This window comes from Marmota monax, unplaced genomic scaffold (assembly GCF_021218885.2).
Source record: "Marmota monax isolate L192 unplaced genomic scaffold, Marmota_monax_Labrador192_F-V1.1 WCK01_AAM20220418_F8-fsc00100, whole genome shotgun sequence".
Lineage (NCBI taxonomy): Eukaryota > Metazoa > Chordata > Mammalia > Rodentia > Sciuridae > Marmota > Marmota monax.
In genome coordinates, this window is record NW_026693872.1 from 3423574 (window position 1) to 3436417 (window position 12844).

A 12844-nucleotide genomic window follows, 5' to 3' on the forward strand; every position below is an offset into this window, starting at 1 on the left:
CAGATGTGCACAGTGCTACCCTATGCCATGTGAGAAGGGAGCTGAACAAACACCAGCCCTGGTCAGAAGAGAGCTACTGGCAGGAGGTCCTATTTGAGAAGAGAATGAGCAACTCAGAGGCAGAACCCTAAGTGCTCTTATTGTGCAATGGTGAGCACGCACAGACTGACATCCACACAAACAACTGACCAAACAAGAGATAGAAAGGACCGCCAGCTTCCTGGGATATCAAGATGAGCAATGATAAAAAAGTATCAGCCACAATTCAGTACTTTAAGAAGTACTGTTATGTAGCTGCCCACGACTAGAGTATTCAAGCAACAGCCCAGACATTTGGCGGTGCTTATGGGAGGAGTAAATGAGGATCTGTATGTCTGAGGTGAGCAGGAAAGGCTTTCACGACAGTAGATTGTATGCCCTGTAAAGTGGGCCACTCACCTCTCAGCCCCAGTATGGGGAGCACAGGGATCTAGAAGTGTAAGAAAAAATATGATCCTTCAGCAGAGAATTCTGCATTGCCTACACCACACCCTCCTTCTCTGTCCCATTCTGATTCTATGGGAGCACTTTAGAAATAGGCAATTGAAAAACTTGCTCACTCAACTGTTGCCCAGTAAGAGTTTTAAGTGACTTTCCTCCTCCCCCGCCCTACATCATGGAGGGGAAAAAAACAAAACAAAAACAGTTTCATTAATTTTACTCCAAATTTGTGCTGTTTTAACTTTTTCTCTGAACCACTTGTAACATCTGCCTGGTTCCCTCACATGAGTAAAATAAAAGCTTTATCAAAAATTGGGCTGGGGATGTGGCTCAAGCAGTAGTGCGTTCATCTGGCATGCGTGTGGCCCGGGTTCGATCCTCAGCACCACATACAAATAAAGATGTTGTCTGCCGAAAACTAAAAAATAAATATTAAAAAAATTATCTCTCTCTCTCTTTAAAAAAAATATTTGTTTTTATTTGTACAAGAGTCATGATCTTGCTTTAAAAAAAATGATGCTTTAACACAAGTTTTTCCTGCCTTCTGTTGGGCCCCTTCTGCAGAGATGCTAAAAAGTGTCTAAGATAGCCAATTTAGATTACTTGCATTTTACTACATTTAAAACATTGGTTCACCGCCCCTTTCAGGAGATAAAAGGCCCATCTCTGGGAGATTGCAGAAGGCATAGTCATTCCCAAACAAACAGGGGCAGGCCTTCATGCTTCAGTAACCACCATCACCATTTACAAAGCACTTGCTGCCTACCAATCTCTTTGCTTAGTGTTTCATTTGCTCCTACAAAGACCTCACATAGTAACTGTTCTTTCTGTTTTACAAATGAAGGAAGTGAGGCTCAAAACAATAAAACAGCCTGCTCAAGTCACTCATGTATGAAGAGCCGCAGGAGGAATTTAACCAGTAACGTTTGACTCCAGTACTTTTAATTTCCAGGTAATCTTGCCTCGCCTTTGAATAAAATTCCAGAATCTTTGCAGGATTCAAATTTAGTTCTTCAAGTGAGGATGACCAAAACACCACAAAGAGGTACTCAAGGACAGGCTACTTCATACATACCTCTTTTCAGTTGCTGCTGCCTACCAACCTCCAGATCATACCACCCAGGCATCACATGGTGATAGGTTTCCTCTCTAAATTCATGTTCTTGAACCTCAAAGTGGCCCAGCATAGCCTGGAAATCTGACTACATTTCTCATATTTACTCATTCACTCACTCTTCTTCAATGACCATTTCAAACTTTGCTGGAACCTTTTCTATTAAAACCTCTTTCCCCCTATTCTCCCTCCAGCCTGGCCGGGCCTCTGACCTTGCATCCTAAACTATCTTCAGCTGTACCCCTCTTATTCTTCTTCACTCCTGATGCCTTCCAACTGGGTTAATCCTCCACTGGGCATGCTCAATCACCCTCACCATCTCAGGAACTACTTAACTGTCTCTTCTTTTAACTATTTTCATTTTTTCCCTTTATTAACTGGTTTCTCCCTGTTGGTCCAAAAAATAACTTATTGTGATAAACTATCACATAATGCAATTTATCACTTGAGCCATTGTTTATATAGCTCAGTCACATTAAGTACATTTACAATGTTATGAAACCATTAAAACCATCCACCTCCAGAACTTTTTGGTCTTTGCAAACTGAAACACAGGGCCTATTAATCAACTTCCCATTCCTTCCTCCCACTAGGTCTTGGTAACTGTGATCCTATGGTATTTGTCCTTTTGTGACTGTCTCCTCCGCTGACTTATTTTTCACTGTGGTAAAATACACATAAACTAAAATTGGTTATCTTACTCACTTCTAAGTGGACTTAAAAGTTCGGTGACATTATACATTTACATTGTTAAGCAGCTATCACTGTCATCCATCTCCAGAATTCAGTCTTATAAAATCAAAACTTTGTTCCCATTAAACAATAACTTCACATTCCCCCTCCCTCCCAGGTCCTGACAATTACCATTCTATTTTCATTTCTATGACATTCCCCCTCCCTCCCAGGTCCTGACAATTACCATTCTATTTTCATTTCTATGATTTACATTACTCTGAGTGCTTCATATAAAGAGAATTAAACATTTTTCTTCTTGCAACTGGTCTACTTCATTCAACATTATGACTTCAAGGTTGATCCATGTTGCAGCACTTGTCAGAATTTCTTCATTTTTAAGATTGAGTAACACTTCACTATATGTATGTACCAAATTTTGCTTATTCATTCGCCCATCAATAGTCACTTGGGTTACTTCCACCATTTAGATATTCTAAATAATTGTGCTCTGAACATGGGTGTACCTGTTCTAAATGTTGCTTCCAATTCTTTTAACGCTGTACCAAGAAGTGGAATTGCTGGATCATATGATAGTTCTATTTAAAATTTTCTGAGGAACCACCATACTATTTTCCACAGTTGCTAACCATTTTACATTTCCACCAATGCACAGGTTTCAATTTCTCCTAATAGAAGTCGTCCTAATGAAAGTGAGGTAGTAGTACTGCATGGTAGTTTTGATTTATATTTTCCTAATGCTTAACGATGTTGAATATCTTCCCATGTTCTTACAGGACATTTGTATACCTCCTAGGAATGTATTTAAGTCCTATGCTCATTTTTGAATTGTGTTTTTTCTTGTTGTTTTAGGAGTTCTTTATACATTCAACTCATTAATCCTTCATCAGATATATGATTTGCAAATGTTCCCTCCCATTCTGTCTTCTTTTCACTCTGTTGAGAATGCCTTTTGATACACGATTTAAAATATTTTCATTAAGTCCAATTTTTATATTTTTCTCCTGTTGCTAGTGCTTTTGGTGTCATGACCATAAAATCATTTTCAAATCTGATGCCATGAAGCATTTGCCCTATGTTGTGTTCTAAGAGTTTTAGGTCTTATATTTAGACCATAGGTTTATTTTGAGTTATTGTTTGTATATGATATCATCTAGGGGTCCAACATCAATGGGTTTCCATGTGGATAACCAGTTTTCCCAGTACCATTTCTTCAAAAGACATTTCCCTCATTAAACAATCTTAACATACTGGGTAAAATTCAATGGACCACATATGCAAGGGTTTATTCCTGAATTTTCTGTTCAATTCTGCAAGTTTATATATCTGATTTTAAACCAGCATCATATTGTTTTGATTACTGAAGCACTGGAATAAGTTTTGAAATCAAGAAGTGTTGAGTCCACCAGCTTTTTTATTCTTCTTCAGGATTATTCTAAGTACTTAATGAGTCCCTTGTAATTCCATATGATTTTTTTAATATATGAGAGCAGAATGTATTACAATTCTTATTTCACATATAGAACACAATTTTTCATATCTCTGGTTGTATACAACGTATATTCACACCAATTTGTGTCTTCATACATGGACTTTGAATAATAATGTCCGTCACATTCCACCATCATCTCTAACCCCATGCTCCCTCCCTTCCCCTCCCACCCCTCTGCCCTATCTAGAGTTTGTCTATTCCTCCCATGCTCCCTCTCCCTATCCCACTATGAATCAGCCTCCTTATATCAAAGAAAACATTCGGCAGTTGGTTACTTGGGATTGGCTAACTTCACTTAGCATTATCTTCTCTAACTCCATCCATTTACCTGCAAATCCCATGAGTTTATCCTCTTTTATTGCTGAGTAATATTCCATTGTGTATATATGCCACATTATTTTTTATCCATTCATCTACTGAAGGGCATGTAGGTTGGTTGCACAGTTTAGCTATTGTGAATTGTGCTGCTATAAACATTGATGTGGCTGTGTCCCTTGTTTGTTTGTTTTGTTTAGGACGGGTTTTTCTAGGTTTGCAAATAACATCACTGGGATTTTCAAAAGGATTCTATTTAATCCACTTGTTTTGAGCAGTATTTCATCTTAAAAATTTAGGTTATCTTCTATCCATAGTGCTTAGGATCGAAAATGTTTTGATTTCAGATTTTTTTTTCAGGTTCTCAAAATTTTGCATATACTAATGAGATATCTTAGGTATGGAACTAAAGTCTAAACACAAAATTTATTTTGGCTTCATGTACATTTTATACACATAGACTGAAGATAACTTTATGACATTTTTTGATCCACCTGCATTTTGGTTTGTGACCCACCACATGAGGTAAGGAGCAGAACTTTCCATGTGACATCATGTCAATGCCCCAAACTTCAGAGTTATGCATTTTTCCCCTCTAGCACTGTTTTCACTGTATCCCATAAATTTTATATATTGTATTTTTCATTTCATTCATCCCTAAATGTTTTCTAATTTCCACTGTGATTTCTTCTTTTCTCCATTGATTGTTAGACTATGTGTATGTAGTTCTACAAAAAATAATTGAAGATTTTGACACCACACTCTGGATAACAACCAGACAGAAGAGAAGGAAACCGAAGAATAACACAATAAACCAACTAGATCTAACAGACATTCAGGGACACTGCCCAACCACAATAGAATACACATTCTTCTCAAATGTTAGAAGCCGTCCACAGGTTGCTTGTGCGTCACTGTGTATGGAAGTCTTGTGAATAAAGACATCTGGTATCTGGCAATAATCATAGACATTTCCTCTGGTCAATTGCCCAAGAACAATGTGAATCTCTATTCCGCTCTGCCGTGGCCCACACAGCACCTGAGATGGGTGTGACCTGCCAAGATGTCAATCAACCTGCTGAGTGCAAGAAATCATGAAGCAAGACTTTGCCTTTGAAACTTTATCCTTGCCTTTCATGTATCCCCTTAAATAAACCACCTGAGCCATTTTGTTTTTGTCTAGTTCCAGAACCATGCAGACCAGATCTACCAGGGGCTTTGCCTTTGTATTTTGTTATTCACTAATTATTTGAGATTTTAAGTTGTTTTAGGGTGGCTTACCCTTCTAGGCAGGAAGAAGAATCCCCAATGAGATGCTGGCCATCCACCCCCCAAAATTCAAGTGCACTTGGGACTTTTTTAAAGATAGACTCTATGTTAAGTCACAAATTAAGTCTCAAAAAGTTTAAGAATATAGATATCATCATTCAAAATATCTTCTCTGACCAAAAGAGCAAAGCTAGAAATCAAGAACAAAATGGAAACTGATAATGATGGTGGAACGTGATGATTTTTATTATCCAAAGCACATGTATGAAGACACAAATTGGTGTGAATATACTTTGTATACAACCAGAGATATGAAAAATTGTGCTCTATGTGTGTAATAAGAATTGTAATGCATTCTGCTATCATATAAAAAAAAGGAAACTGGTAACCATGGATATTACATTTAATATCCTAAAGTTACAACACTCTAATTCCAGTTTACACCAGCTTAATTTCAATAAAATACAAAAAGTCTGCTCCTTTAATATCTCCATCTTTCAATTGCTGATGTCATAAAATTATATCTGTATAACTGTATGTCCAAAAAATCATGAGCTAATAATTGTTAAATGCTCTTAAAATATGGACAAAATGAAATGTTGAATTACAAACAAGTTACAATAACACCAACTTTTAGACAAATATGTTTTTAAATGTGTTATTCTCTTAAATCATGTAAAAGGCAAGAAATAGAGTCATACACCATTGCTGTGGTAGCCCTAGCTTTTATAACTGGCCACATATTTACCTTTACTGAGATATTTATTTCTTTATATGGCTTTGAGTTTAGTCTAGTAAATATGACTTTTAGTTACTGTCTATTATCCTATCATTTCAACCTGCTGGAATATTTTTTAGCATTTCTTATGAGACAGGTCTGTGTTAACGGACTCTCTCCATTTAATTTATCTGGGAATGTCTTGATTGATTTTTGATGGGCAATTTTGCTGGATATAGGATTCTTGGTTGACAGTTTTTGTTTTTTCTTTAACATTTCAAATTTCTGGCATCCAAAATTTCTGAAATTCAGTAGCAAATATGCTACTAATCTTATTGAGGATAGTTTAAGATAGACTCTATGTTAAGTCACAAATTAAGTCTCAAAATGTTTAAGAATATAGATATCATCATTTAAACTATCTTTTTAATTGCTCCTTTAAGATCTTTCTTTTGCTTTCAACAGTTTGATTACAATATGTCTCAATGTTTCTTTGGGTTCATATTACTTGTAATGTGTTGAAGTTCTTTGAAGTATATGCTCATGTCTTTCATTAAATTTGGGAAGTTCCTGGCCATTATTTCTTCAGATATCCTTTCTGTCCCTCTCTCCTTTTCCTGAGACTTCCACAATGCATACGTTGATCCACTTAATGGTATCCCAGAGGTCTCTTAGCCTCTGTTCACTTTTCTTCAATCCTTTTTCTTCCTGTTCCTCAGACTCTATGATTCCCATATTTCTATCTTCTAGTCATTGATCTTTCTCTTCTGTCTGTTAAAATCTGCTTTTGGGTCTATCAAGTGAATTTTTCATTTTAATTATTGCACACTGCAGCTCGAAAATTTCTATTTAGTTTCTTTTTAGGTTTTTTTTTTCTTCCTCTTTATTGATATTTCTATTTTGTTATCAATCCCTTGATTTTATCCATGTCTTCCTTTAGTTTGTTTGTTTGTTTGTTTTTTGTTTGTTTTTTTTTTTTTTTTTAGTATCTTTAAGACAATTGCTTTAGTCTTTATCTAATAAACCTTCCCTCAGCTCTTTTCCAAAGATTGTTTCTATTGGTTTATTTTTATCTCTGAATTGGCCATACTTTGCTATTTCTTTGTGAACCTTGTGATTTTCTTTTCAAAATAGGACATTTGAATCGAATAATGTGGATAACTCTGGAAGTCAGATTCACACTTTTCCCTAAGGTTTGCTGGTTGTTTTTTTGTTTGTTTGTTTGTTTGTTTAATTATTAGAGATTATGTTTGCTGAAAATCAGCCTGAGTTATACAAACTTTTTCTTAGGTCTTCTCTGAGCCCAACCCTTCTGAACTTGCACAATGACTTTCTAATTTTTCCCATGCTATAGTTTGGAACTAGAATGATCCCCAAAAGACCATAAGTTAAAGGCTTTTTCCTCAGAATGGCCCTAGTAGGAAGTTGTAGAACCTTTAAGAGGTGGCCCTTTCAAGTCTTTAAGGATATGGCCCTGAGGGCATATTGGGACCCTTTTTGCTTGTGGACACAGGCCCAAAAGCAATGAAATCACCTGTTCATGGACTGAAACCTTCAAAAGTGTGAGCCAAAATAAACCTTTTGTCTTTCTAAGTTCATTATCTCACATACTTAAAGCCGACTAGCACACTCCATATCTACAGTTGTTTTAAGTGACCTAGTTTTCAATGTTTGGCTCCCAAAAAGCCTAAGGGACAAAAATGAAGTGGGCTGGGGCAGGAGGAGCCACCAGGCCTTTAAATCCCCTGAAATTTACTTCAGCCAGAGGAGAAGGTGTTCCTAACAATGGGGAGGGGGTTTAATAGTGATTGGTGGCTACCTAATCTTTGTACCTTTGTGTTAAGAAAAAGCTATTAGTAATCAGAGAACAGACCCCCACTTCCCCCAGGATTTGAGGGATAGGTGCTTATTTCCCACTCTGTCTCCTATAGTCTGGGTCTAGTGTGCTGTAGGAACATGTGCACAGTTGCTTATTCCGGGGCAAAGGGACAGGATGGATGGCTGCTACATGCTAACAGCAGAGATTGATTGAAATTAACCATAATTTATCATCCAAATCTTTCCCTGGAGGTTTCAAGCTTACTTTGGACGCTGACGTTCCACAACAGTGAGACATCTACAGATTCTGCAGGGCAGTGGTTGTCTAGGTGGGAAGACAGTATGCTTCCTCCTCTGCCATGTTTCCAGAATCCTCCCCCTACCATTGCCACTGGCTTTTATTTTTTTTTAAATACAACAGAAAATTTATTTCTTGCACACATGAAGTTCACAATGAGTGTTCCTAAGGGCAACTGGCTCTCCTTTAAGATGGACCTAGCCTACCTTGTGGTTCTTCCATCTTTAACACATGACTTTGAATGTTGTTCTGTTTTCTTACATTCAACCATAGAAAGGTAAGTGCATAGGAAAAATTTTATGGACCAGTTCTAGAAGTGGCATATATCACCTCATTTGATTAGAATTCAGTCACTAATATATTTAATTGCAAGGGAGGCTGGAAAATGTCCATCTAAATGCCCAGTCATTTTGCCCCTACCACGATTGGTCTCATCCATGACATTTCCCACAATGTCATTCTCAAAAGGAAACTGGAACTTTAATTTGGGGTTGACATTACTTTCTTTATTTGGTTCTTTCTGACCTAAAAGATGGAAAGAATAAAAACAGGCCCTGGAATTATTAACTTTCTCCACCAGTTGCCTTCTCTCTCCTCTGCTTTAGAGTCAGACTTTGGAAAAAACCATCCACGTTTGCCCTCTCAATCCATCAGTATACCCCAGTTGGCTTCTGGTTTCATCACTTTCCCCAGAAGGTTTTTGCTAATGTAACCAGAGGCCTCTAGTCACCTAAAGAGAGCAGCTGCTTTTCGGTCTTCACCTAAATTGGCTCCTCAGCAGCATCTGGCACCATTCCCCACTACCTCCTCCTTTCTCTGCTCTTGTCACCCAAAGCTCCTGGGTAGGACCTCTTTCCTCCCTATACTCTCTCTAGGGCTCTCATTCAATCCTGTTGCTTCGTTACCACATACATACACACAGTTCATTATTCTCTTCTCCAGCCCAGACCTGTCCACTAAACCTCAGCCCTATTTGGACAATTGCCTACTTATGACCTGTCTTTACAGCTAAGAGATAATTCAGACCAAACACATCTAGAAGCATACTTTTTATCTCTGTCTTTTTCCTTGACTCTAACCCTCACCAGCCAACACACTTTCAAGAACCTGCAAAGGCAGTAATTTGGGGCTCTTCAGTTACTTTGGTTACACAGGCCAGAAACTGAGCTGCACCTTTACTTCTTTCACCTCTCACACCCACTCCAACACTAAAGCCTACTGTTCTTAGATCCATTTTTTTCTCACATTCACCTTCACTTCCCACTCTGTTGCAACCTGCCAGCATTTGTAGTACAGACTACTAAGAAAAGCTCCGGTGTCTATCTACTGCAGCCTCTCTGATCAGATGGAGGATAGTGCTGCTCGCAAAATGCAAATCTTATCGTGATATAGCAAAGAAAATTTGGCTCAGCATTGTGACTTGACTTCTTACTTTAGATTCATCTCTCACCATGCACCCCACATCTACCCACCTCTTTCTACCCCTACTCCTTCCTACATGCTGCTCCTTCCACACAAGACCTTGCCTATGCTGTTCATCTTACTGAAAAGCACGTGTTCCAACCTTCTCATCATCTACTCTTATTCACCCTAAATGGCTAATTGTCACCTCTAGGAAGTTATCCTCACTTCCAATGGTTAGCTCAAATGTCCCTGTTTTGGGCTCTCCTAACACCTTGACCCTCTCTTCTGAAGTTATCAATTGCAACTTGAGGCTCATTTGTATAATTATTGGGTTGAATCTGTAAGCAACATAGGAACAGAGGCTAAGTCTGTTTTGTTTGTTGCTGTATCCTCCACTCTCAGCTTATACCTGCATATATAAAGTGTAAGAGCAGCTAAGATATATTGACATATGTGCCAGGTACTGTTCTAACTGCTTTGCATAGATTGTTCTCATTTATATCCTACAACAGCCCTGCAAGGAAAATACCATTATTCCCCCCTCCTCTTTAGAAATGAGTAAATGAAGACATAGATAATTTGGGCATAATCATTTAGGTAGTGAGAGACACAGCTGGGTTTCATTCCCAGATAGACTAGTTAGTCTATCTGACAGGCCACATACCAACTGCTACACTGGAGGCAATACCATGCATATTTGCTGAATGTGTGAATGGAAGGTAAATAAAAATTCACTCCCAGATATTTATGTGCATCTCACACAGACACAGAAGCTAGGTGTTTGTGCTCTCTACAGTGCTTTCTGGCTCCAGAATTTCTGTGACTGGGGCATGAGTAGGGAAATGGGAAAAGTTAGTCCTAACTTCTCTGAATTTCCAGATGTGCCAGAGTCTGAGCAGCTATAAAGGTCCAGCCTCATCTCCCTGAAGAGAGCAATGGGAATCATGCCACATCTTCACCTCCAGCCCAGTCGGGGCTGTGAATGCCTCCTCCCTTACTTCCTGTGCCTCTCTGTCCTGCCAATTACATCTTCTGTAGTGCCTCCCTATTGCTATTTCTCCAAATACTGAACATTTTTCAAAGTCAAGCTTAGAGGCCACAGAGAATCTCTTGCTAATCAAACCATTTCTCTCAAACCTCCCCATTCTACTACTAATAAAAGTAATATAAAAACCCAAAATATAAGGTGGAATAGCACACAGGCATTGGAAGTATCTAGAGGCTACTGGAGGATGCTACCGTGATAGCATTATTTTTCTTATATTTTTATTTTTGGGAATACCAGGGATTGAACTCAGGGGCACTCGACCACCGAGCCATATGCCCAGCCTATTTTTTGTATTTTATTTAGAGACAGAGTCTCACTGAGTTGCTTAGCACCTCGCTTTCACTGAGACTGGCTTTTGAACTTGCAAGTCTCTTGCCCTAGCCGCCAGAGCTGCTGGGATTACAGGCATGCACCACCGTGCCTAGCTGAAAACAAATCTTTTTAAAAAAATGGTTTTAGAGGAAGAACAAAACACAAGATGGTTAAGTTCTTCAACCCCTGTCCCATCATAAAAGGATTTTTAGGGTTATGGGCTTCCAATAGAAGTATGCTATGCAAGAAGCAGCCTCTGCTCAGCTGGTGAACTGCCACAAGTCAGGAAATATAGAGAAGGACATAAAGAAGTGGAGCCCTCCACAGGAAAGCAGAAATGCACATTCCACCAGGAAAGTGCTGATATGGTGTTTCTGATCAGTTCCATGATTCACCCCATCGCTCAAGTCATGGGCAGGTAAACAGAGATTAAACATTTATATCAAAACACCCAGTGCTCATATGCTTCCTCAGAAAAAAAAGGTAAACATCAGTGGTTCTGAGTGAATCTGCAGCCCTGTCATGCATTGTTTTGGTTTGTTTGGTTTTACAAAGAAAAACCAAACAAACCAAAACAATGAGACAGATCTGACTACGTTGCCCAGGGTGACCACATATCCCAAGTGATCCTCCTGCCTCAGCCTCCTGAGTAGCTGAGACTACAGATGTGAGTCACCACACCTAGCTATCCTGCAGTTTTTGATGTGTATAATCTAGTTTCTCCCACTCGTTAAATCTCTTAATAGAACTTTGTGGCAAGAATATTTCTCCACTTTCTGTTGGTATTGAGAAATCAACATGTGCTACCTGGAAACAGCTCAGGAAGCTAATTACACCTGTGGAAATTCATGAAGTAATGATGTCTAGGACATATCACACACAGTCATACGGTGAGGATGTCTTATTATACTTGCATAACATTTCCCAGCTTATAAAGCAATCTCACATATTTTTTCATTCACTTTCCACCACAGTCCTCAGTCTCCCCTAGATGTCCTCAGTCTCCCCTAGATGTTCTCTGCTCACACAACACCCCAGGTATGCCCTCAGCAGAACTCTCTTTCCTGGATCTAAGACAGCTCCATCACTGCAGACTGATCCATGGGGTATTCTTATGAACACATCCCAAGGTTGGGTCATGGAATCACTGACTCCTCCTCAAGTGAAGAACCTGGGACTCAGGAAGTTGACAGACTTAACTAATCTGGCACTTTGATGAGCGCCTTGTAGATACATTCTGCTTTGGAGCCCTGCGTGGTCTCCCTCGCACTCCATATCTGCACAGCAGTAATTTTACCTGAGAGTTCATCAGGCGAATGGTAGTTTTCGTGCCCACATCTTGTTGGAAGTTGGCCGTGGGTGCCCCATTAAACCTCAAGACTGCATCATGATCATCTGTAAACCACAAGGAAATAGAAAATATGTGATGAGTACTAGCAAGATGCAGGAAGAGAGAAGGACAGGAGGGAGAAAGGCAGGAGGAAGGGGAAGGAGCAAGACAATACTGCCTCCTGATCTTTATCCCCTCGTGTTACACAGGGGGAAAAGGAATATTTGTGTGGTTCTCAGGTCAAGGTCATAGATGGAGATGACTACTTATCTGCCATCACTGCAAAATCTAGAGGGGTCCATACTATTCATTCATGAAACCCATCCAATGGCAGTAGTATGCTGGGACATGGCAGGAAAGTGAACAGGGCCAGTGTGCTCACTAGTAGTGTAATCACTACTCCAGTTATCAAAGGAACAAACCAAATGTTCTCTAGGTATTACCAGTGGATCATATTTCTATCCCTATCAGGAAAATAAAGATACTACCATATATGCAGTCTGTGTACAAGTACAAAGCAGCCAATGCACTCGGAAAAATGTGCAATGCCCAG

At 39.1% G+C, this 12844-nt stretch overlaps 1 protein-coding gene across 2 annotated transcripts in view; it reads right to left on the minus strand.

The window, feature by feature from the left end:
* The window catches only part of St6gal1 (ST6 beta-galactoside alpha-2,6-sialyltransferase 1), a 143775-nt gene that overhangs the window by 12192 nt on the left and 118739 nt on the right, over positions 1 to 12844 (minus strand). For both annotated transcript variants that reach the window (XM_046462542.2, XM_046462543.2), the window contains one exon: positions 12259 to 12356. In XM_046462542.2, coding sequence (XP_046318498.1) covers positions 12259 to 12356 — 98 coding nt within the window. The remainder of the gene's footprint in view (positions 1 to 12258; positions 12357 to 12844) is intronic.